This window comes from Penicillium oxalicum, chromosome I, assembly GCF_001723175.1.
Source record: "Penicillium oxalicum strain HP7-1 chromosome I, whole genome shotgun sequence".
Classification (NCBI taxonomy): domain Eukaryota; kingdom Fungi; phylum Ascomycota; class Eurotiomycetes; order Eurotiales; family Aspergillaceae; genus Penicillium; species Penicillium oxalicum.
The window spans coordinates 5,197,295-5,223,045 of NC_064650.1; the positions used below are offsets into that span (position 1 = coordinate 5,197,295).

At 52.5% G+C, this 25,751-nt stretch overlaps 5 protein-coding genes across 5 annotated transcripts; 3 read left to right on the plus strand and 2 right to left on the minus strand.

Annotated features, from left to right (window-relative positions):
• Positions 1–434: 434 nt before the first annotated feature.
• Positions 435–1,545, plus strand: POX_a01717 (uncharacterized protein; the record flags this gene model as incomplete). The annotated part of the gene is made up of 2 exons (XM_050110641.1): positions 435–1,010; positions 1,213–1,545. 2 exons carry the CDS (start codon positions 435–437, stop codon positions 1,543–1,545), a joined length of 909 nt encoding a protein of 302 aa, XP_049974409.1.
• Positions 1,546–2,330: 785 nt separating this feature from the next.
• POX_a01718 (uncharacterized protein) lies at positions 2,331–8,788 on the minus strand (the record flags this gene model as incomplete). The annotated part of the gene is made up of 10 exons (XM_050110642.1): positions 2,331–3,946; positions 4,023–4,179; positions 4,248–4,348; positions 4,432–4,663; positions 4,753–4,871; positions 4,920–5,141; positions 5,306–5,362; positions 5,996–7,635; positions 7,714–8,476; positions 8,566–8,788. 10 exons carry the CDS (start codon positions 8,786–8,788, stop codon positions 2,331–2,333), a joined length of 5,130 nt encoding a protein of 1,709 aa, XP_049974410.1.
• Positions 8,789–10,788: 2,000 nt separating this feature from the next.
• POX_a01719 (Autophagy-related protein 9) lies at positions 10,789–13,681 on the minus strand (the record flags this gene model as incomplete). The annotated part of the gene is made up of 2 exons (XM_050110643.1): positions 10,789–12,874; positions 12,957–13,681. 2 exons carry the CDS (start codon positions 13,679–13,681, stop codon positions 10,789–10,791), a joined length of 2,811 nt encoding a protein of 936 aa, XP_049974411.1.
• Positions 13,682–17,358: 3,677 nt separating this feature from the next.
• On the plus strand, positions 17,359–21,200 carry POX_a01720 (uncharacterized protein; the record flags this gene model as incomplete). The annotated part of the gene is made up of 2 exons (XM_050110644.1): positions 17,359–20,158; positions 20,218–21,200. The coding sequence occupies 2 exons, from the start codon at positions 17,359–17,361 to the stop codon at positions 21,198–21,200; spliced, it is 3,783 nt and encodes a 1,260-aa protein (XP_049974412.1).
• Positions 21,201–22,215: 1,015 nt separating this feature from the next.
• On the plus strand, positions 22,216–24,832 carry POX_a01721 (uncharacterized protein; the record flags this gene model as incomplete). Its single annotated transcript, XM_050110645.1, has 8 exons — positions 22,216–22,239; positions 22,471–22,550; positions 22,609–22,686; positions 22,738–23,126; positions 23,183–23,499; positions 23,558–23,974; positions 24,046–24,278; positions 24,352–24,832. 8 exons carry the CDS (start codon positions 22,216–22,218, stop codon positions 24,830–24,832), a joined length of 2,019 nt encoding a protein of 672 aa, XP_049974413.1.
• Positions 24,833–25,751: the final 919 nt, after the last annotated feature.

The following is a 25,751-nucleotide window of genomic DNA, read 5'->3' on the forward strand; positions in this document are numbered from 1 at the left end:
ACTGCTTTCGCCATGTCGACCTTGTTGTGTTTTCTTGATGTTCTGTGTCATGAACTCCTTTCCTAGTATACTCTATTTCTGGCCATCCTAGACTGGACTTTCTCCTGCAGCGTAAACTATAAGCATTTCCCTATCTTACAGACCCTTCAGAGGACCGATGTCACATGCCTGATTCTCAAGCCAGACGGCCCACGGGGTTTTCCACCCTTCCATCGGTGGCCTGACGGCACGTGCCAAGAGTCCAGTCTGTCCGCCGGGCCTCGCAGCCCATTTAACCTTTTTCTCCACTCCGCGATCTCCAGCCGACGGTCCTGCGTCAGTATTCCGCTCTCAGCTTGTCATCCACCGCTTGCAACTTGTCTTGGGACTAAACACCCATCGGCTTGGTGTTTTTCTTTTCTTCTTTTTCCTTGTCATTGTCGTCAGCTCTCGCCATGCTATCGCCCGTACGGTTCCCTCGTGCCGGCACGAGTCTGTCCTCACTCCCATCCATCCGCCCTTCACGTCGTCCCACCTCCCGCCTTGTTCGACCCCGAACCATTGCATCATTGCACGCCGACACGGTCGCCAGCCCCAAGATCTGTTATACTTCGATTTCCCGAGCAACCGTGACCAAACCTTCCTCCAACCGCGCTCCATCGAGCGTTCGCCGCTATCACTCGCCCCTCCACCCTCGCCTCCCACTTCACGAGTACACCAACAGCCAAACCGCCATCTTGACCGCGTCGTTGGCACACATCCCCACGTACGGCTTTACTCCCGCGGCGCTGACTCGTGGTGCGCGCGATGCGGGCTTCCTCGATGTGTCGGTGCAGCTTTTGCCGAGGGGGGAGTTTGATCTAGTGCTGTTTTGGCTGGCTAGTCGAAGGGGGTTACTGAGGGGGAGAGTTGAGGATGGGACTGTGTTTGGAGCTGGAGAGAAGTCCGCTCTGGGTGTGGATGAAAAGGTGCAAATGCTTGTTATGGAGAGATTGAGGATGAATGCGGATGTGAAGGAGTTTTGGCAGGATGTAAGTCAAGTTTGCGGTTTGCCTCTTGTTTTGTTTTGTTTTCTCAAGAGTTTTCATTTTTCATCTCGAATTTTCGCCTCGAGTCTGGTTCTGGTCCGGATTCGAGTTCACGTGGCATTGAAGTTGGCGTTGGCGTCCTTCATTCCCCTCTAGCGAAGGTCCGATCTATCTTTGAGGCTCATACTCATTCTATCTACCACAGGCCCTCGCCCAAATGTCTCTGCTGGGAAACATCCCCCTGGCCCTCTCCGAGCTTCATGCCCTGTCCAACGATATTTTGAACCTCGCCGGCGACACCGCTGTCGATTCCACCTGGTATGCGCGCCGCATGGCCGTGGGCGCCATCTACGCCAGCGCCGAAATGGTGATGACCCGGGATCCGACCCCGAATATGGCCGAGACAGAAGCCTTTGTCCGGAGACGATTCGAGGATAAGCAGGTGGTGAAGGATAAGGTGGAAGGAGTGGGATCATGGGTTGGGTTTTGGGGGAATACAGTTGTCGGGGTGGGAAGGAGTTGGGGGTTGAAGATTTAAGATTTTCCAAGGTTCAAAAAAAAATTGACTACTTTCTTTCTTTCCAAGAGGTGGGGAAAGGATCACCCTCGGTTGGAAGGAGATTTTGTTCTGTATGATAGCTAGCGACCTAAGAGTATAAGATTGGGGGGGTGTTTTGGTAGATGGTTCCATTTCTATCCAACCCAACTGACATACATAAATATCAATATTTGAATACTCGACATATCTCTAAACCTAACATCCCACGTACAAACTACAACCTAACGACGGAATCCAAAAGGATGGTACTATCCATTCCATATCTAGAACGAGCCCGCTTTTGATTCTATCGGGCATCACAGCTACAATCCCATTTGTTTTATCTCAGCCAAGGTAGCATCTACCTTGTAGTATGATATTAGATATAGATAATAGGTTCCAGGCCCTCCGCCCAGCCTAGATACTTTTCAAGATCCTTCCCACCGATAGGTAGGGTTGTTTCCTGGAAGTCCACCGGTTACTAAGTCACCTAGGTATCTAGCCTATAACCTGAGTGGAAGCCATCCACATTCCATATTGGAGACTATATGTCAGGATGTTTAGTTATATATCAATATAGACTGGACCCAGGTGTAGCATGGGACTCGAGAGTCAGGGTTCTTAGGAGGTTACTCTGAGGTCGGTACATATTTTTCACCGTACGTGTAAACAACGCCCCCCCCCCCCATTTCATGTCGAATAGCAAAGTAGTCTGATACGATAAAGATGGATGAGATTCTATGAAATGAATCCCCAACCCTATCCTAGGTATATACATGATCTGCTCAATGCAAAGATACATTTTGCACCGCCTCCTCGACACTCATCGGTCCGGTAGACCCCTTGTTCTCATCGACAGATGCAATCAGCGTAGGATTCGGACCCGTCGGACTCGTAGGTGAGAATGGGTCCGAGATCATCCCTTGGTCCTTGTGGGCTTGTGCGTGCGCACTACTCGCCGGCGTGGTGCTCACGGCCAAAGCTACAGCCTCGGCATCGCTTTCTTTCGCTTGAGATCCAGTGCTGATTCCGCTTTCGACGGAATCGGTGTGTCCATGTCCGTGTCCGTTTCCATTACTGTTTCCGCTCCCGTGTGGTTGCGCCTTGTTACGACCCCAGCGACGGGCTTTGGGTGGTGCAGGCTTCTGCCCATGTTTGTTCACCGGGGTGGGTGAGTTGCTCTGGGGCGTAGAGTCCGGGGCTGGACTGAGACCGGCAGGTGTTGATGCGACGGAGCCGCGATGGTGGCTGGTTGACGGAGTCGTTTGGGCGGATCGGCGAGGTGGGGGCAGAGCGGGAGGCGGGTGGGATGCTGAACGGCGCGTCGGGCCAGTCGTTGGAGTGGCTCTCTGATCGGAGGCCTTCTCGCTCGTACCGGGGCTTGGGGCAAGAGTTGCATTTGCAGCTGCTGCAGTAGTAGCGGCCGAGTGAAGGAGGGATTTAGCGGGCGATTCATGCCCAGACGCAGGACTCATATCGTCGCCTGCGGTATTGTTGTTTCGATCTCTGCTACTAGCACTGGTCGAAGGTCGTTCCTCTTCGTCAATGATGAGACGACGCCCTCGCGAGCGACGACTCTTTGGTGGTTCAGGCTTGATCTTCGGAGGACGCAGCACAGGCACATCCGAAGCCAGATCGATGTCTTGGCCGCCATGGCGACTGGGAGTGATGACACCGGGTTTCTCGTGTTGTGTCGCCACGGCCTGGACGCTGAGTGTGGATGAGGATGCAGGCTCGAGGTGCATACCCAAACGTCTCATTGCGTTGGACCCGCGTCGCGCTTCCACGGTGCTGGAGGAATCGCGAGATTCCAGTGAATCGACCCTTGTCGGGAGGACCAAGTCAGCTGTGTCGGGGCTGGTGCTGGCTCGAGAGAGAGGATGGGAAACATCAGTCAGGTCAATCTCAACCGGGGATTCTTGCTGGCTTGCATCCTCTAAAACGGTCTCAATCCTAGTGGGCACTATAGTTGGAGCGCACGTTTCGAGCACCGGGGTGGCGGTGGAGGGGGATTCGATGGTACAGAGCCAGTCAACCGTGGCGCATCGAGCGACGAGTCGTCGAGTGGTCTCGTCAACTTCTTCAAAGTGAAGGATCTTCGCTTGCTCAGCCTCCACTCCATGAGAGATCTGGCCTCGACCCAGGATCCGTAACAGTTTCCTCAGCTCGTCCCGCTTGTAATGCGGTGGGAACCGTAGTTGCGTGTGCGCTAGAAGTGGGTAAAGTACACGAAGATACGTGTGTCGCAGTGCGGAGGCTTCTTCGGGCAGGTCGAGCAAGTTACGGATCAGAATGTCCACCAGCACATGCAAGTCATTGGTGAAGAAGTACTCATAGGTGCTGGGAGTAGTGAATATCAAATACAGTAACTTGAGTGTCAGCAACTGCAGAGACGTCTCGTCTGTTCGACTGTGAGTGTGCTGAAATCAAGGGGAAATTCTCCAAAACGCAGAAACGAGCGCGGGCGAGGATCTCACCTTCGCGGTTAATGAGGAGAATGATGTTCTCGCCAAACGTCTTATACAGGCTACCATACGCCGACAGCACCTTGATGACCTTGTTGGTCAATTGAGCGGATGAACGCTCCTCGGCCGGATTATGCGCTGAGATCATAAATTGCTCGTTGAGCACCAGCTGCGCACCAGTTAGCCCAAGCCCAAGCAGACCTCCATCCGCATGCAATTATCGACGGGACTACTGACCAGCACTCGAATCACAGGGTAGTGGTAAGGATCAGTGACGTCGTTTGATAAATCCTCAATAATGTCAAAGAGACAGCGGATAAAGTCGTCGTCCACAAGGACTAGAGGAGAGGAATACCAGGATCTCAGCAAAAGGGTCGGGGCTGCCATTTCTGCAGTGAATCTTTGTCAACATCAAACTCACCCAAGTCCTCGATCCGAATCCTCTGAATCCGCGACATCTCATACAGCAAGTCCATGAGCAGGCGATGGAGACCAGCCCCATCCTCCGTGTCCTCATTGCGGAGCGATTGAATCAACTCGAGCAGGCGCCCAAAGACGCCCTCCTCGTTCATCATGTGTAGAGCGGCCTCATTATGCCGACCATCAAAGAGCAAAAATGATGCGATAAAGTGTAATGTTTTCAGGTCGTCCTCCTAATTTGCGAGTCAGAATACATCGATCACGCTCCCGGGTGGCTTGAGGCTTCATCCCCAATCGCAGGGAAGCCGAGTGAGGTAGATACCTGTAAAAGACAATAGATGATCTGGCGACGGACATAGTCCGCATGAGCTCCGAAGATGGACGAATCGAAGAGCTTGTACGAGCAACGGGAGATGTCGTATTCCGTCGAGAGCAATTCATCTATCCCAGATGCACTTCAGGATTAGCGATAGATCGGAGTCAAATTACAAGACAGCAACACATGGGATGCAATCACTTCTCCCGTGCGACCAGCTTGTCGGGCGTGGATGCGGAGGCGCATGTCCGCGCGCAGCGGGAGGCGGAGAGTCGGTGAAAGATGCACGGTCTCACTCTCACCTTTGTACTGAGTCGTCAAGCTCAGATACTCTCTGAGCGCATCGTCAATCCGATCTTCAGAGTCGCATGGCTTGGAGACAATCTCTTGGAGTTCTAATGCGAGATGAAGGGTCAGTGTTCAACTCCAGCTTGATCCGCGGACGGAGGATCCACCACGACCAGGGGCCATGACATAGCCGTTCGAAATGCGGCGTTCAGAACCGCAAAGAGTGGGCGCTGCCGGGGGGGGGGGGGGACGTGGAAAATAAACAACTCACCATTCCAGAACTGCTGGGGCTCCAAGGTCTCGGTCTCCATTTCCCAGCGAGCGCGATCTGGAGGTTCCGGGAGCAGTGAGCCAGAGCACTCATCCCGCCTGGTCGTGTTGGAGGGAGAAGGAGAGAACTGGTTGGAGACGTGGAATGCAAGTGGTTTGGGAGGCGGGGAGGTGGTCGACTGGAAGTGTCCACTTTGTGTGTGGGCCACCTTTTTTTTTTTTTTACAAGCAAAAGACCCTCTCCAAAGAGAGACGATTTCTTTCTCATACCTGCTTCCAATTCTTTTTGGAGATATCTACGACGAGATCGTCGTTTCTTGCTTTTTGATTTACTGGGTTTTCTTGTTTTTGTTTACCCCGATGAGTGGTAGTTGGGAAGGGTTTCCGCGCGATCAAAATGAATATATGCAATTCTTCTTCCAGTGGTATCACTATGCAGGACGGTCATTTTTTTTGAACCAGAAAACCCCCCAATCAGATGAAACATCTTGGGACGCAAATTGACTATGGAAAGGATCATGAAACCGGGCGTAAGAAAGGGTGAGCCTCGGTGTTTCTGCAAAGGGACGTGGTCAGCTTTCTTTGCTTTCGATATTGGGGAAATGGGGCATCGGCGTGATCGGCTTGTCGGGGAAGGGGGGGTTTCAAACTCACAGTACATATTTATCCAAGTCCACCACACTAGGCTCACTGAACAAGAGATAGAAGTATTTGAGGGTCTCGGCAGTCCAGAAAGATTCCATCGAGTCCTTTTGCGCAGGCTTGGACGCTGTGACGTCCTTGATGCCGGCATGCGCCAAGGTCGTGCGAGTGTGCTTGGTAATGGCCTCAAACATCTTCCATCCCTTCTCCCGCCAGGCATCGTCCCCGGTCAGTCGGTACATGATAAAGACAGACTCGATAGCCTCCGGTCGCAGGAGATACTCCGGGGCAGGAATGCTGGTCATGCCGGATGGTAAGCGGTCATGGATCTCATTGCTCTTGGACTGCGACACAAAGGCCGGACGAGGCGCAGCACGGTTGGCGCCTGGTGCCGCATTGGACGGGGGTCCTGCATTGGCGACAGGCGCACCCGCACCTGCACCACGTCCAGCCCCGACGGCGTCACGCTTCCTGTAAGGGTCCAGGTCATGCGGGTTGGCAGAGCCAGGCATGGGCAATGGGACCGCCGCCCCGCCCTCAGCGGCTTCCTTGGACTTGAGATCCTCGTTCAGCTTCACCCGCTGGCCGTAGCTGCTTTCGCCATTCCGGAACCGTGTCTCAGCGCCCTTGTCCAGACCGCGCGAGTAACGATTCACCTCGGCCTGGTAAAGCTTCTCGTCCCATTCGCACGACTTATCCTTGCTGCAAGGGAGCAGACGGAATCGCTCCGGCATGATGCCGGTGTTGGTAGCCTCATAGGCCCAAACACAGCCGTCGGTAAGCTTGGCAGCCAGATCCAAGTCACCGTCAATGCTGAACATCTTTGCGCCCATGGCGACCATTCCGCCCAGGTAACAGCTTAGATGACTGGTCTCGTAGTCCAGATCGGTCGAGATGAGCTCTCTCTTCTTCGTCGGATCGAGTGGACCCGTGCTCGCCACAAAGCGTAAGTGTTGCTTGCCTTTGACCATGGGCTTGAAGAGCAGGTTCTTGCGAACCGCGTCCATCGCTTTCTTGTACATCTTCTTGTATTGGTCATTGACCCCTCCGAGAAGAAGATACTCCTTGGGAAGATACTCGTAAGTCGAATCGGCCATTCCGCCCAGACTGTATTTGTTCTGTCGACTTGCGGGTGGAAGCTCCAGGCCCCCGTCGCATTTTTCGACATCTGGTGAGACACCCTCTGAGCTGGGTTTTTCGGCGGAGTTGCCGCCCGCACTTTCTCCACTCTGTTTATAAATCGCGGGTTCAGCTTGTGACAGATCAAGATCTGCCCGAGGTCGAATCATTTGCGAGTTGTTTTCGAGCTCTGCCGAGGCAACAGACACCCTGCGAATCTGCGAAGGCGTCGGGTAAGCTTGTCTGGAAGGTGTTGTTGTTGCTGCTGCTACTGATGATGAGAAGGCGGAGGGCCCAAAGGCATCTTCAGCGTCATCTCGACTGGACTCTAGGGTATCTCGAGCAGGTCGATACTTGCTGCAACCCTGTGCGTTCACCAGCAGTGGCCACAAGCCAGGGATGCTGGTGGCATCTTGCAGTTCCTCGAGTCGATTGGTGATACGCGCAACCGCATCATAGTATTTATTCTTCTTCGTTAATTGAGCGAGACGGGTGAATTCCAGTGATAGAGACCCCAGCTCGGCCAACACAGCCTTGCTCGCAGCGCGGTGAGCAAGCTTAGTATATTCACTAGCAATGATCTTTGTGAGTTTTTAATCGTGCGGACGAAGGAGCCAACATCTCTCCAAAGGGGCAGTGGCCACTTACGGGGTCCATCGGTAGTAGAGCACCGGCATGCGATTCGGCGTGTCGAAAGCACCCATGAGAACCTCGGCCAACTCTTCGGCCTTTTCCAGCAAGACTCTGTGTCCTTGGCCTGAGATATCATAGGCTCCCAGCAATCCTCCGAGGTACCGAATGACAGTTTCAAAGACGGGAATGTCCTCTCGCGGAGAGGTGGTAAAGTCGATTTTCTTCACCGCGTCCACGGCTTCGGAGAATTCGGTTTTCAAATCCATGATCCATAGCGTGTCCAGCGAATCGACGAGCGTGGCTCCCCAGCCATTGAACGGATCGTCGAACCCTTCCGAGAGAGGCTTCACCTCATCGTGGCTCATTGCAGTTTTCTTATATCCGGCCCACGCATGGTTGAACTCGGCCTTGATGGAACTGAGCCGCTGCAGGCGCTCCTGTCTGGCTGTGCTGGACTCGTCCTTGAATTTCGCCTGAAGGGTGGGCAACGGTTTTGCGGGCGCAGTGGGCAACTTAATCAGGCTCCCGTCTGCAACGGGGAATCGCTCAGGGGTCTTGACCCAATGCACAGCAGGACCATCGGGATGTTCTTGGACCGTGAGCCGACCGGCACCGCCACGGTCAATGTCTTCAGTCCCCACGCTGATGTCGCCCGTGACGACCGGAACAGTTTTGCTGTCGCTTCCAATTTTGTTCGAGCTGTCTGCGGCCCCGCCTTCCGATGATTTCGGGGGGGCATCCTTGGGAGCACTTGATCCGGACCCCGATGGGAAGGGACCTGTTTCTCAGGACTCTTCTCGCCGGTCAAGCTTCCGGAGCTCTCCGGTGATTTCAATCCATCGGAGGGTCGGTAGCCATGGGGCTCACTGTTGGGCGCCTGCGGAGGTTGAGATTTGCTGGAATCGCCCGCAGGAGATTGTAGTTGGGGGGTATTTGGATTCGCAACAGGCGCCTGCGCCGACGGGCTTCCGCTCGGTGTATCGATGATGGCCGTTTGCCTCCAATCTCTCGAGCGAGAGAAATGAAGGGTAGCCAGCACAGCGACTGCCGCGAAAATGAGCAGGACGCGATAACGGCGGGCGCGGAACATGGCGGCCGTCGCACCCGTTAAGAGTGTCACAAAGTGGTTGTTGAGACGAATCGACCGTCGAGGGCTGTGTTCACTTCTCCCGAGACGGGGAGGGAGGGGAGGGGGTTGAGGGGAAACGTCCGACTGTCAAACGGACGTATACTGAGAAACTCAGTTGCCTCCAATTCAAGAGGAAAAGACGCATGTCACGAGACAAGGACGAGGCGTGAAGGGGGGAGAGTCAAATGCGGAGTGGGGGATCCACATGTGACGGGTCGGATCCAGGAACCAGTTGATTTGAGGGTCTTCGGACTCGGTGGCTTTGGATCTGCCCTTGGCTCCCATTTGCGGCTCGCTGTTCCAGGCATCGGCCGGTCAAGCTCACTGCCGGCCTACAAGCAGCCTCACATTGGAAACCTAGTCTTTTCTCGGCGGTCAGATAGAGTCCCGGAAGGCGTGACGTATTGAGTGTTTATCGTCCATCCTTTCTTGTTCTCAGCGTCGCCGTCTACGACTGTAAGTTACTAGATTGTCGATAGTCGGGGCCACTCCTGACAAATTGAGAAACCCCCTGGGTGTATTAGTCATATGTCCAGCTCCTCCGGTGCTACCTACTGTAGGTACCCAGCAGTCTCTCGATAATTGACGACGGTCATTCGTGGAGTAGCGAGTCAAACAATGGGTCCAGGTGAGCTAGTCAGTATGGCAGACCGGTTTATTGGCCGAGACATCTGGGAGGAAACTTTGACGAGACTCAGGATCGAGGCGACCGAGGGAGCACGATCATATGGATCTATCGTCATATGTACGTTGGAGAGTCTCGGTTCCTCGCAACTTGTGCTCTCTGGAGCTTCGTATAGTTAATTCGTACATGATGATTCTCTGGGTCCTCAAGGTCCCATGGTGATGGTACGAAGGGACGGGAGTGCCTTCGACTGCCTACCACCTTGGCATCTACGAAGCCATTGCACACTACATGCATTGATCCTTCATTCGATTAGAGATGCACGCTCGGAGATGAGTTTTAGAGACTCGGAGGGTTCACAGCCTCAGTAAGCCGAATCTAACAATAGACAGACGAGAGAGAGAGCCACAGCGGATGGGCCCCGAGTGGAAACCCGCACCCCACCAAGTCGAGTGCCTCCCTTCAGCGACCACAGGACATCAAGATATACCAGGATAGAAATCATCGTACATAATGTGCTTTCTTGATAAATGTACAGATTTAAATGGAACCTTCCCACTGCGATCGATCTTGCTACGTTGACGGTGGCTGCCTCAGTGTTCAAACTTGAATGCGCCTTTCCTGCTATCTGGTGCCGAGACTTCCTCTAGGTTCGGCCCCCGACATGCTCAATTCAAGCCAAGGCTCCGCGCCCCCCTGGTGTTTCACCTCCGATTTCCGTCCAACCCGACATCCTGAAAACCCATTCTTGTTCATGACCTCAAGGACAGGACAAGGATGAGTGAATACGGAACAGTGGACACGGACAGTCCCTGAAGTTGGAACAAGAAGCTCCCTGTTCCGTCGGCCCCCAATGAGGACTCTCTCCACCATGTTATCCGACGCCCCAATTGAATTCACGACCGTCGAGCCTCCACCAACATCCCCGCTGGCGATACGCTCGATAAGGGGGATATTGGAGCGCGTCTATGCTTTGGGTCGCAAGACAACCTTGCCAATAGCTACTCGAGACACGGACCCTCAAAAGCTCGGAAGACCCGCTTGATGCTATTTCGGTCCGTCCGTGGTAGACCAGATCAGTGAAAGTGTCGGGAAAGGTGACACGTAGAGTCGTGGAGACCGAGATATGCCTCCAAACCTACCGTCCTTATTCCCGCCAGCAACACTGCTTTGATTGCTCGAACGAGAGGGTGCCAGCTTGCTACCATCGCTGTTACAAATTGGGAATGGATGTACAGAGGAAGAAATGAGGAGAGCGAGATCGAAAATGGGGGCCTCATGCCATCACCAAGATTATAGCCTAGTGGCTCGGGCGCCGTTTGAGTAATCGCGTGGTCTAGAGACCCATGGGCGCCCGCCTGCTCTCAGCATTCGCCTTTTGGAATTGTTGGATCAGCCCCAGTACACCTCCGCCACCGGTAATGGCGTCAAGATTCTCGTCTTCGTCGTCTTCGGCCACTTCGTCGTCTGGGCCCAGAGGGTTCATCCGCCATGAATCACCCAGGCTGCTTTCCCCAGTGCCCGCTGCTCCGCTCAAGGCGCCGTCGGATGGGCGTGATGTGGATTGGCGGGGCTCACTCGATGCGGATCCTTCATCCTCGAATGCGCGAGACAGGGGCAGCTGGGAGCGGGCCAGACGAGAACGGTGATGGGGTGGGGGACGGGCCGTAGAGCGGAACCCATAACGAGAAGGTTGATGATGAGGATCAAGAAGTATAGAAGGCCCTGGCGACTGGGCATGGTCTCCGGAAAGACCGGGTCTGTACCTCGAAGTCGCCATGGTGGACTGCGGACCCCATGGCCCGCCAGGTGCACCCGGCCGGGGGCCAGGGTCAAATCGGCTGGGCATCGCCCCTATCTCGGGCGAGCCCAAAGTCGGCAAGCCAGGCGGTGGATGGAACGGACGACGATTGCCGGGCGGAGCGTTGTTCCCGTAGTGATCGAGGAAGCCATAGTATGACGCCAGCATTTTCCCATCCTTGGCTGAGAAGTAGTCGGCACGCAAATCACGACGGCCCTGATCCGACCGACCGGGGGTCATGGCATTGGTCCCCTTCTTGAAATCGAACACAGCAAACGAACACAAGTATCCAACTCCATCCACGTGGACCGTAAACTCGCGGAAGAAGTCAATCAGGCGGTCGCTGCATTTTGGTAGGCTGAACCATAGCACAAATGGGGTGAAAATCATGCTCAAGATCTCCTCCAAGAAGATCACGATTTTCAACTGATAGCACACGGCGAATTCTTTCCGCACCTCATCGCTATGCAGGCGTCCCTTCCACGATGACGGGAAATAGTGCGTGAAGTCAATCAACTCTAAAAGTGCATACTCGGGATCAAACACATCAGTCTCCTCAGGCGCCATCCCCTGAGCGAATGCCCACACAGTACCGAAGATTCCAAGATAGAAAAGGACCGTCCGATCATGCGTGATTTCAAATCCGAGAAACAGCTCTGGATCGATGACTGAGGCGAGCGCGAGCACCGACGCTAGTGCACCGGAGATGAAAGCAACGAAACGAGCCAGCTGCACTGTTTTATCCTTGGGAAATTGGTCAATGTAGCGGCTGGCAAAAGGATAGGACATGTTGGTGCGCCGCTCAAACAGATGCCAGAGCTCATTGAACTCGCGGAATTTCCACTCGGCGAGTGGTGTGTACTGGCGCGAGCCAATCTGAGATGGGTTCTTCTTAAATTCGTTGAAATACCGGAAGAAGTAATGCATGAGGAAGTAGACCACAATGAACGGAGCCACAAAGATGTTCATGATGCCCGCGAAGATAAAGCGCCGACGAAGGCCATCGCTAAGCGCTCTGCGGTGAGTATCCTTGAGGAAGATGGTCCGCAGCTGGCCTTGTTCATTGAAGACGTAATCCATGATGCAAAGATTCAGATTCCATTCCAGTGTTCTGGAGAAGAGTTGACGGTTCCGCAGGAACGGGATCGGCAGCGTCAAGTCCATAATGTCCTTGTTGACCAAGGCAATCATATAGTTCTCTTTGCGCATTAAGCGATTGGCAATGTCGTGGGCATCCATTCTCTGTTTGGACTGACTGTGGAGGTACTTGCGATGTCTGGCGGAGACTGCGGCGGCTGTGGCCGGATTGGCATCCCGGAGCATCATCAGACGGTTAACGACCTCTTGCCACGAGATACTTTGCACCTCCGGGTCAGAGACGCCGAGCAAATAATGGTAAAAGTCATGCATATGCTTCAGTCGGCGAACATCTAAGAGGAGTTGAAAGAGTTTGCTGATCCAGAAAAAGCTAAGCAGCCAAAGCAAAAGCGTAGCCGACGCTGACATCTTTGACACGCATTTAGGGACAAGAATTTCGTCCAGCGACTTGCTCCCTCGAACCTTGTGGTAGTCAACGCAGTTGGTCAAAAAGGTCGTGAATCCGACTACAAAAGCAAATGTCCTGTTCGTCAGCTGTCAGCAAGTCGACTGTGGACCGAATAGGAAACTCAAAAGTCAAAATGCGGTTGGGAGACATCACGCACAGAAGATTCAACGTTCGGCTCAAAAGTATGGACCAGAAACCATTTCCCAGAAAGTATGTATAGACGTCTTTGAGGAAGTTATCCAAATTCTCCACATTCGCCCATCGCCACATGGCTTTTTGTTTGGGATCGCTGGAGCCTAAGCTTGTATGCCGTTGTGCGGCGAGCCAGCGTGCCAAAGGAAGAGCGCTGATCGCGCCCGGTATTGAAGGGTTGTGGCGTGTCTGTGTTCGATTGCGCTCCAGTGGAGGTGTTGTTTGAGGACTCGGCGTTCGCGGTCGACTCGGCATCTTGTGAGGAGGGGGAGGAAGACGCGACCTTAATCCCTCCTCATCGAGGCCTTCTACCAAGAGTGATAAGGGCACATCTTCATCGCGGTCTTCTGGCTCATAGGGTGATCCTGACTGGGAGTTCGACCATCGCGGCCTTGAAGACTTGTGCCAGCGAGTCCGAGATGGCGAGCCGCCGGGGCCAGCTTGGTCTCGGATTCGTGGATCCGACGCGCCTGCGTTTGGAGTATCATCATCACTTTGGGCTGCATCTGCCAGTTCAGCTCGCAAGTCTTCATCACTATAGTCTGCTTGTTGGTTCATCTGGCGGGCCAGGCCTGCGCGCTCTTCCACGTCGGAGGTATCGGAGGCAGCATCATGCTCGCGGATAGCTTCGTACACCGAGGGGGATTCTGTAGGAGGCAAGAAACGCGACAGGATATTAGAGGACATCATCTTGCCACTCTGTCAACTGTATTGGCTGTAATCTCGTGTGCTCATCACCGGAAACTGTGCGTTTCAGCTGTATCTAGTAGGTTGTCCGCGCTTAGGAGGAGGAGAGGGGAGAGGAGTAGCTCAAAAGCAGACACGAGCTGTTGGAGCTTTCTCGTCTTTGGTAATCTTGTTCGCATTAGTCACTTCACAGATCACATGTATCTAGATGCCACCAGAGAGCAGAAAACAGATACACCTGGTGTTATCTTCGAGTCGAGGCGAGTGGTCCGCCTCGCATCTGATCGGATCTCGTGAGTACCTACATGGTGGAGGAAGCCTGCGTGATCTCCTATCGCAGCCGCCTTGGTATGACATAAGTATCGGCGCACGGAGGCTGATTGCCCGGCTTCGCGGTACACCGCTCTCTGCCTGAGGCTTCCAGACAACCCCATCCCTTGGCACATGGTCCGTGCGTGAATATCCGATCCTAGCTTTGAAAGTCACGGGTTAGGTCCGATCAACTCGTTGTGGTCCTGCGTTGCGCACGGAAATTGGGGCGGGTGGGGAGGATTTGTCGGTTCATTGGAGAACACTGCCCAGTGCCCACTGCAAAAATAAGCTCTCAACACCTGAGGAGAGCAAGGTTGTCACGATCTCTTTCTGAACTCCGATGACTCTGTTCGTGGAGAACTTCCCCCTCGGAAGACTCTGATTGACTGACGCCAGTCAGTCCTGTCGAGGGGAAAGAATTCGTCAATCAGCCAATTTGCAACAAGTTCCAGAAATCGTAGTGATTCTAAGTGTCGATCTGCATTGACCAAAGACCGCCACTTGGCATCCGGCGCACCTCGTATCCGATCTGGCTTTCCAGCATCCTATACGTTCTTGTTGACTGAAGCAGCAGTGATCGGGGCCTCTGGGATGTGGTGTCCTCGTCTGGGGTCCGCCACGAGGACGGTGGAAGCCACATCGTGTGTTGCAGTTGTGGCTAGTCATTAAACACGTCAATCTTCTCGTATCTCTTTGGTGTCTTGTGCAGGCACGCAGACTGATACCCGTCTGGAGTCTTGAGTCCCATATCCTATGTCCACTGAAACTTGGCTCCCCTGTCTCTCCTTTACTTTTCTTTGTCGTCCGTTGACTGACAAGATTTGATTCATCATTCGTCGCAGTCTCTTTCGCCCTTCCACTCATTCGGTCTGGTTGGCTGGATGCACCCGAGTGGGACAGACTAAGGCGGGGCAGACAATTCCAAAAAGACACGATCCTTGCGTCAATCCTGAACGCAGATTGCGGCGCAACTTCGCAGCAAAAGAGAGGCGGAGCTTACTGGCGACGAAATGGCCATGTATTAATTGACAGCGATACAGATATCTTTCTCAATTCCTCCATCTCCATCTCAATTAGCTAGTGGGGTACATAGAAGGCTAATGACCACCATAGAGATCCTCTCCAGCAGATCGATGCGTTGTCCTACTGAGCATGACTCAAGTGCCGCTCGCAGCCCAACGTGGATGGTTGGTCTGGCCACGGTTTCGACTCAAGGGGCCGCTGGAAGCCCTGCAGCATCGGTCCAGAGGTGCAGTCAACGCATGCCATGCCAAATCTAAGCTGCAAATTTCGGCGTGGCAGTCTCCTTGTCATGACTCATGCTCCTGTCCCTAGATTACTAACAACCCCCAAATCCCGAGATTAATCCCGAGACTTGGCCGATCGGCAATACTCTTATCGAAAGCAGTGGAGTGCAGAGGCACGTCCAGTCGCCATCATGCTTGGTCGCTTGAATTAAGTTCCGAGTAGGTCTCCTTCTCTCTGTCTCGGGAGACTCCACCGAAGAGAGATACCCCTCTCACGCATCTCCCTTCGCCACTCATGTGCTCCATGGACGGCCACATGTATGCTTTTGAATATCAACGGGGAGAGCCACGCCCGTTGAGAGAAACGCACGAGCAGTACCCGGGGGACCATGTGTTGTCGCTATGCTGGAGGCCTTTGCGCATGCGTTATGAAACACCGTTGCTCTTGAAGATGTCCAACAGCAAGCCCATATCAAGTTTCGCTCGTAAGATGAACGCATGCAGGGCTGCCATAATGTCCACCCGTCCATGAAACCTCAAATGTCGTCAAGGGCCAAAATCGACATTCCCACAATTTGGTTTGGGACTGGACCACTGTCCCTCGCCGAGTCTCCATTCACGACAGGCTTTCCACGACAGGATCCTCCAATTTCCCCGTACGGCTCAGTCTTGGGATGGAGTGTAATATCCGATGAACAGATTGCGACAGGTGTCCACATGGTCTAGTACTGCAAGATACTGACTGTCCGAAAAGGCCATCTCAGGTACTCGAGGCGTCTCGCAGTGACATTGCTCCCATGCAAGAAGCCATGGAACATCGATTGGAATCCTTTCGCCGAGGGTGCAATTGAACTACAACTCGCATACCACCCCTCAGCGTTGCGCCGAGATAATCCAGATGAGTAGTTTGATGCTCCGCAGACTCATGTATTCAAAATCAAAGCTCTGGTTGAAAGTGATTGAGAAAGTAGCTGTTCCAGTAATCCAGAAGGGGAGTGCCTTAAAACTTGACATCCTTTCAAGCTCTCGACGGAACTTGGAAATAAACAGAGTTCACGAGAGCATACAATTCTCATAGATGCTGTAGTGGCATGTATCGGAAGTGCTTATGAGGTGTCCGATGGCCATGAAACTGACCCATGCGGCTTTTGCAAGCGATGGGAGATTCCACGATAGAGGAAATCAAAGTCCAGCTCATCGATTATTGTCCACGCTCCACTCCCCTCCCGCTCCACCCCCTCTCCTTCTTTCCCTCTTCACTACCATCCATCACCGTCACATCCTCGGGCACAGTGTCGGAGGCATACCCTGGTCTCGATAACTGCTTGAATCACAACTCCCTTCCATCTTCGGCTCCCTTGTCGCCGTTGGATCCGGACTGTACCTCCACGCCAGGTCCTCTGGGGATCTGCAAAGGGCCGCACACAATCCCCTCTCCCCTCCCCAAGCTCAACCCCAACCCGGTTCCAACCCCGGCGAGGCAACGACGCGAGACGATCAATCTCAAAAGGGACTGATCAATGTGTGTGCTTGCGCGTGTGCGTCTTCCATTTCCTTCTGCATCTGTCTCTCGGTGTCTTATTGTCATTTTCCTGCACAACGGTCGGCTTTCCTTCGTCCTTGCTCCTCGCTGCGAATGATATCCACGCCCCCATCAACCGCTACACCATCCAGAACTATCCCAAACCTGCGCATCGATTGATGAGTGGCGCTCATCTGGGCGCCAAAATACTGCGGCCGGGATCGGTACTAACTGTTTGATTCCAGGCTCCCCTTCAGTCAGACAAACGACGGTGACCTGCGCCAGCCTTTGTTCCTCCTTGGTCGCTCTTGCACTCACCTCGACCGAATTTATAAATTTTCGAATCGCGACTTCATGTTAGACTCCATGCATCCCTCTCGCAACCTCTTGGACATAAAGGACTCTCAATTGCTCATGCGAGGCTGAGCAACTCACTCTCCACCCAAACCTTGGACTTGCGGGGAACCACATATTCCTGACAGCGACCGGCTCGGAGGGCCAAGTTGTGTCGGGCGCCCGCCGTTCCCTCGAGCTCCCTTTTCGCACACCGTGAACTGTGTCGCTCTCGCTATCGTGGCGCATGATTACGACCATACAGAATGGAGTCTGATCACTCACATGAACATAAGCGAAGCTCAATGCACCAAGCCTTTCACAGTCGCCCTGTGGAAAGACGACCGAGCAAGAAATCCTCATCTAGGGATCGACATGGCATGATCTATCCTGATAACTTTCGCGAAACAAGTATACGGGCGGTAACCCCAGATTCACATTCTCCTCTTTCCGACGCGGATTACCCGACCGGCAACAGCACGAGTGCCCCATCCCCGCCATCGAACATGCGGTCACATACGACCGAGCGAGGCGAGGAAGAGGCCCCTCCGGAGGTGAGAAACCAGCGTACACGGTCACGAACGACGACTCTCGAGGAACAACGGGGGGATATGGCGTCAAATACTTTTAAGACTCGGGCGCGGATTGGATCGGTCAATGCGATCAGCTCGGCCCAAACCAGAAAGGTGGATACTAAGACTACCGAGGATACCGCAAGTTCAATCGGATTCCCTTCAATACATTCGCCTAACTATATTGGGCAGGCTGTCACCCGTCAACGATTTAGCCGGTCCCAATCCTCGGGGCTGACAACCACCGTCACCCACAACCAAGCTGCTTTTGCATCGCCACTGTCCAAAACAGATGCCGCCAAGATTCTCCAATTGATGAAGACGACCTGCGGTCGTATGCATGGAATTCTTTCGTTTCGGACCGCAGCTACGGAGTCGTCATCCTCGAATTCTTGGACATCGGGTTATTGTGCCATCAACGTCGCTACGGGCAGCTTGATCTATCAAGCAAAGGGCGAGCCCGCTCTCGCGAAAACGCTCATCCCCGATCTTCGTGGGTGTCGGGTCCGCACATTATTTGATGCGGAACTACAGACCACATGCCTCAGTGTACATACTTTTACCTCTGGACTCGGCATTCAGCTTCGGCCTCACGTGAACGAAACCTTTGACTCCTGGCTCGCAGCCCTCCTTTGTTGGCAACCAATCCGTCCCAAGGGGGTCCAAAACAAGATGACCAAACCTCAAGCTGTCGTCATCGGAGACCGTCGCATCACTGAGCGTCGTCGAAACTCGGAAAATGCTTCCCAAAAGGACGCCGCCATTATCAAGGTGGGAAAGATGCTCTTGTGGGACAAGCCCTCGGCTTCTGGGGCTCGACCTGCGTCTGTGCGTCGGGTCTCTACCTATCGACAATCCAGAGCGTTGAACTCTTCCTGGCAGCGGGTAAGCTGCACACTGCAGGAGAATGGATTTTTCAAATTGTATACAGAATCCGACGTCAGTCTCGTCGCCACGATTCAATTGTCTCAGCTATCGCGATGTGCAATCCAGCAACTGGACTCATCGGTACTCGACGATGAATTTTGTATCGCCATTTATCCACAATACACTGCACATCCCGTTGCTGACCCTAGGATGCGTCCTATCTATCTTGCTCTGGAAACTCGTGTCCTTTTCGAAGTCTGGTTTGTGCTGCTGCGTGCCTTCACCATTCCTGAACTGTATGGCCCCGAATCTCACGACCGCGAACGGGATCCCCTGGCTTCTGGCGCCAAAGCTCCCACTCATGATATGTTCCGGATTGAACGCATACTTAATCTCAGAGTGACCGAGGCGAAACTTTTTCGACCTAAAGAAGAGGAAACCCCTCGCAGTCGGAAAATGTCCAGGTCCCACAACCACTCCGCCCCCGCATCGCCCAAAGTCAGCGATTATTACACCGAAGTTCTGCTCGACGGTGAAATTCGTGCAAAGACAGCAGTCAAACACCGCACCACAAATCCGTTCTGGCGCGAAGATTTCACTTTCAGCGATGTACCGCCTGTTCTCTCCCAGGCCTCCATCCTTGTTAAGACACTCAATCCTACGCAAAGAGACTGGACCTTGATTGCCCACGGGACATACTCCGGTCAAGATGTGACCGCCGCAAACATGCTGGATGAGATTGAGATTTCCACAAACGACGCTGTGTTTGGACGAGTAGATCTGCGCCTCGAAGAGTTGGACCCTGGTGTTGACACGGAAAAATGGTGGCCCATCCTTGATGACCACGATCAGGCTGTGGGAGAAATGTTCATGAAAGTTCGCATGGAGGAGACTGTTGTCTTGATGTCGGACGAGTACAAGCCCATGCATGACCTCCTTCATGCTTTCAACAATGGCTTGACAATCAACATGGCACAAGTGATGTCTTCTGAGCTGACTCAACTATCCGAAATGCTTTTGAACATTTATCAAGTCTCCGGAGCGACAGTAGACTGGATCTCTGCACTCATCGAAGACGAGATTGATGGCGTGCACAAGGAGTCAACGGCCAACCGGCTACGCTACACGACGAGGATCCATTCCAATGATTCTCGTGAAACTGCTCAGGATCGAGAACTGCTTGTCAGGGACATGGGTCGCACGGCCACCGTAGAAGCTAACCTTCTCTTTCGAGGGAACTCCTTGCTCACCAAAGCACTCGATCTGCACATGCGCCGACTTGGCAAAGAGTATCTCGAAGAGACCATCGGAGAGCGCATTCGCGAGATCGATGAGAGTGACCCGGAGTGCGAGGTTGATCCTGCTCGGGTGCCACGATCAGAGGATCTCGATCGCAACTGGCGGAATCTCATTACTCTCACGACGGGCGTTTGGAAGTCGATCGCGATGTCCGTTCCTCGATGTCCCGCTGAACTAAGGCGCATTTTCCGCCACGTGCGAGCGTGCGCGGAGGATCGTTATGGCGACTTTCTTCGGTCCGTCACGTACAGCAGTGTATCCGGTTTCTTGTTCCTGCGGTTCTTCTGCCCGGCAATTTTGAACCCGAAGTTGTTCGGGCTACTGAAAGGTGAGGATCCACACCGCTCAGGCATTCGATTCAGAGACAATTTACTAACAGAATCATAGACCACCCTCGACAGCGGGCTCAGCGCACCTTGACGCTGATTGCCAAGGCCCTGCAGGGACTTGCCAACATGACCACGTTTGGCAACAAGGAGCCCTGGATGGAACCAATGAATAAGTTCCTGGTTGGCAATCGCGCTGACTTCAAGACATTTGTGGATCAAATCTGCAACATTTCCGCCGAGCGACCGGCTGCTCTAATCACGCCATCTTACACGACGCCTTTACAAATTCTGGGCCGTTTACCAGCCACTTCTCGGGAAGGGTTTCCAAGCCTGCCGTTCCTGATAGACATCTCCCGATGCTTTGCCAACTTGATCAGGATATGGCTAGAGGTAGTTCCTGAACGGCTGTCTGAACTGGAAGAGGTCGACCCTCTTCTTGCAAGATTCCATCAATTAGCGCTGCGACTGCATGACCGCACCGAGGAGTGTCTCAAAGAAGCCGAGCAAGCGGAACGGCCCAGTGTGAACCTTGAAATCAAGTGGGAGGAACTGGTTGACTCTATGGAGCGAGCAGTCACCTTCTACGACGAGACTTCTAGCCAGACCACGGTTGCCTCAGAAACGCCTGTGACAAACAGCATTGTCACCACCTCTTTATCATCGGCGTTGAACACGCCTGGCCATCGCGGCTCAATTGGGTTTTTCAGCCCTCGTCCCTCGATGCCGCGCCGCTCAACCGACAATGCACCCGAGCAAGATGAAACGCCCCCGAGCTCGTCGTCGGCGAACTGGGATCAGTCACGCGTTCCTTTCAACATTCCTCGATGGTCGGATCCTCGGGATAGCACTGGGAGTTCGAAAAATTCATCCACCTATTCCCTCGAGTTCTCAGAGAACTCCAAAACTCGCCGATCCAGTGTCACCAAGGAATCTTCCAGCAAATACCGGTTCTTTGACTTTGTGCCTGCTCCTTCGCGTCGTAAGAAGGATCGAGAGCAGTCTCAGCATCATTCGCACGAGGACCTTCGAAATGAGATATGAGATCGCCCGTCCCTTTGTCTCTCTTGTCCCTCTCCCCATCTTTTGTTCTCCCTTTCCTCCTCTCCACATCTCTCTCACCTGATCATCATCTCCGCCTTTCCTTCTCGTGAATTTGTATATCGGGCCCCGCCGCGAGTTACTTGACCTCCACGTACTCATGAATTTCACGCACATTCTCCATTACTCCCTTACTCCCTCCCCTCCCCCTGGTGTCGAATTTTTCTGGCTTGATTCTTGTCTCGATCACGCATCGAGGGTGGACCCGTTTGATTTTCTCCTCGGCATGGGTCACGGTGTTGATACCCTTCTTCCCTTTTTCCCCCTTATCTGAGTTTACATTTGTTGCAAAACCCAAATCATCCAGTTCCAAAATCTTCCGTTCTGATGCAAATGAGACATTATACGGGGAGCTTCTTTTTAACTATCGCTTCAAGATCAAATTCCGAATCGATGGAAATGTAAAGGAGCACATGAATGGTCGCTTTCGAGAACACTCAAGCTCCATATCCGGTGACTTGAATTGTAGACTATCCCAAGAACTCTTGTCCCCTTACCCGAAGAAAGGCTGGAGCTGCGAGTCAATTCAGTGTGTTTTCTCTACCGGTGCCAATCAACCCATACGCCAAACGATGGATTCGGTCTAGATTTTGTTTTCTTTTTCGTTCATGGATCTTAGGCTCTGCACAGTCTGGGGGTTATGCTTTAACTAGTTGGCCAAGCGTTTTCCACAGAAGAGATGCCTGCAGGCCTTGCCCGGTACGTACCACACGCACTGCCCCATTTCATCGGAACTCCGACCCAAAGAGGAAAAAGATCCCACTCCCATCAGTCAAGTTCCAATCGGTCTTCGGAGTTTGAAAAGAGAACTGCGTGTCCGAGAAAAGCTACAGGGCCACCTAAAAATGAGATGAATGACGTCCCCAGCGATCAATATCATTCTGTTAAATGCTTGATTATATATTGACTGCTGTCGTCCTCACCTTTCAAGGCAGCCATTTGTCGAGAGCCTCTCATCATGGCCGAAGAAGTTCTGCGCGCGGTAAGTACAAACAGCCGAAGGCCGACAATACATCGCCATATGGTTTGTTCGCAGTCAGACCATCTTTGACTTTGACGGGTCACGGAAATTTTGCTGATATCAATCAATGTGCGATACTGAAGTGCGATCTTTGCCACTCGCGAAAAGTCAGTTTTGAGTCTTACTTCGAACGTGTAAAGACCTCCTTGGTTCACATTCGAGCGACAGGTCCGGTGTGACAGGCGTCCCCAGTGCGCCAACTGCGTGGATGCAGGCGTAGAGTGTCTACGAATTCGCCCTGAGCGGCCAAGCCGGCCTCAGAAGCCAACTATGTGAGTGAAGATAGATCAAGCGCACATTCCGAGATTTCCCACTGATTCGGCATTACAGTATCTCCTCGTTGGGCGAGCGGCTTCTAAGATTGGAGAAAGCAGTCACGACACCACAGAAGTACAATCTCTCCGCTCTGTAATCCACCACTCTTTGCAGACAATGCATCGAAGATCTGACTCTTCACAGTGCTCACAAACTCAGTCCAAATTGGGAGAGTCGACAATGTGACTTGGAAGACTTCCCATGCAAAAAAAGGAAGTACGAGCACGGTACCCCCGGCAAGGGGATGTCAAAGTCACCTCCCAGTCAGAACTCTGGTGTGACATCCGACGAGTCCACTCACCATGCTGAACAAGCCCGGGTCATCATCCAGACCGAACTCGACGGGAATGGGGGGTTCAATCGCGAGCGCCAAGCGATTCTCAAGTCGGCGCTGGAAGTTGTAAATTCCCTCGCTCAGAGGAATGATTCGATCTCTGAAGAGGCTTTGAGCCTCGGTGGGCCGTGTGAAGTCTACGATGATATACCAAGATCGTGCGAGCCATCACAGGAGCTGTTATTCATGCTCCTAAGAGGTGAGATGCGCCTCGCCTCGTTCTATCGTGATTGGGGCTTGCTGATAAAGTAAAAGAATACGGCGATTCAACCGAATTCTCGAAGAACCTGGATTGGCCGGATCATATTTCGGGCAAAACGCTCAAAAGGATCGTCAGCAGATTCCTCAGCGGAAATCTCCGAGGACAAGAGTTCTACCAGTACTCGATCTGCGTACACGTAAGGGCTATTCTCCACACAATGCATATGTCCAGAGTCTATCAAGATCCGGTCATCAACGAGCATCTCCTTCAGTCAAAAAGAGGATACACTGCTTCCGCAATGGAAGCACTTCGGCATCTAAACTTCCTGAATGGCCCAAGTCTTTCATTCATCCAAGCATTGATTTCAGCGGTATGTGCCATCCCAAGAATGCGTCAACAACCTGCTTCTCGCTGACTCACTGCTCTAGACCTTTTTAATGGTCCTATCAGGAAACATGAATCAAGCGTGGGTGTTGAACTCCTTCGCCGCTCGCTTGATATCTGCGTTGAACTACCACGATACGCGCACGCAGAAGTCTGGCATGGACCCTGACCGGTACGAGGAGATCAACAGCTCTGTTTACTGGTGTTTTTATCTCGATCGAACACTCAGTTGCCTCCTTCATCGAACCCTGTCCTTGCCTGAGCTGGATACCTCCGCAGGCGATCGCGTTGCTGAAGATGGCCCAAATGCACACATGCCGTTGATCCGCGTCTTGGTCGATCTCGCACAAATTCAAGGCGAACTTTTAGTTTGTAGCAAGATGTCTGACACACGACAAATAATCAGTCACCACACGAGACTTCAAGACAACATGGCAGTCATATATTCGAGCTTGCAATCGGTGAGTACCTGGATTTATCCAATTCTCGACCATGAAATTTTTGAATTTTGCTCACGATGGTGACATTGAAGAGTCGAAATACCGCCCCCGACTTGATCAGCCGTGACTGGATTGCGGTAGAATTCTCCTATTATGCAATTCTTGTCGAGATCCTTCGGTCCAGATTGCGATATGTCTTCTCGCCATTATCACACAAAGAATGCTTGTCCTATTCACGAAAGGCATTGAAGACCATGCATTACCTACTAAAGAATCTTGCCAACAGTCCGGGCTTCTTGGATCCCTTCCCTACGTGGTTGACATGGTGAGTTTTTCTACAGCGTAAAAGCCAACGTGGTTCTAGTCTGGCCCTAATATCCTTCGTGAACGGTCATCAGGACACTCCTTCTCTATCCCCTCAGTCCCTTTTTCGTGCTCTTCTGCAACATCATTGGCGAAGTCAACACCGAGGACTATCAGCTCATCCAAAATATTAACCAAAGCCTATCTCAATTTACCTCAAGCCCATACATCGCAGAACTATACAATCTTCTGGAAACACTCCAAAATCTATGCACACCCTTGATCCAGACCAAACAAAGCCTCGGTCCACAAGTCAAGATTGCTCCTTGGTACCCCGTCACCAATGGGGATCGGGAAATGCCCATCACAACAGCCAGCAGCGCTGAAGCCTCGTTACCCCAAGATTCCTGTCCGGATGCTTCTTCGCAGTCGTTTCTTTCAAATCGGCTACTGGCCTCCAGTACTGAACTGCAACCTGTCACTGACGACCTCATGTGGCACCTTTTCAATAGCCAGCCCTCTCTGCAGTGGGGAGACCCAAACATCATATCTCAAGACCCTACTGCCAACTTTTGAAAAAAAAAAGAAAAGAAAAAAAAGAAAAAAAGAAATTGACCTCAATACACTGGGGCCGGGGCCCAAATCGGTGCAGCATGCTCGTTCACGATTGTTGAGTGATCGCACAACATACACATGCGGGTGATTTGGACGATAAATCTTGTCCTTTTAGATAATCGAATGGAATGTATTCATCCGGCAAACAGCCAGACCCACGTGCGTCGTGACATACGAACTCACCCGTCATCGTGTCGTTAGGGCATACACGTATCTCCCACTTTTTCCAATCAATGTCCCTACTGATTGACGATATTTATCCGTATCGTTTTCTGTGCCATGATCCATCGCGATGTACATACAGCTTCGAATTGCTGTAATGTATGTAATTCATTTCCATATGTTGTATCTGCAACTTTACCTCAAACAATTGGTGATCTATTGAAACTTTTCTAGAGCTCAGCTCCTTTCTGGCTCTTTTAGCGATGAGCCATATGACTCAAGTCTGTCACGTAAGGGAGGTCGGTGGGGCTTTTCTTTCTTTTATTTCACACGTACTCCGTAACAACTGAATGTCCTCGGGAGAGATCTCAAGACTTCGATGATCGGGCCAAATAGAATGTAGAATATGACCTGCTTTTGCACCCGTGAAGACTGTTTCCGTTGGTAATGGGCATGGACTGAATTACTATGGATTATCGTAACTCTGGAGGTATACCACACTTCAAACTACATCAAAATCCATCCACTGTCTCATCTGATCGAACAGGGGGAATAATCCAGAAATGGCAGTCTATGCAGTCGAGGGACTGATCCTACCGTGAAGAACTTACTGGACATTGTGTCCGTTCAAAGCTCATCTCCGCTCGAAGACAGCAAGGGACATTCAATTTCGGAGAAAAAAATATTTTAGTCTCTAGCTTCAATCACTTAAATGACT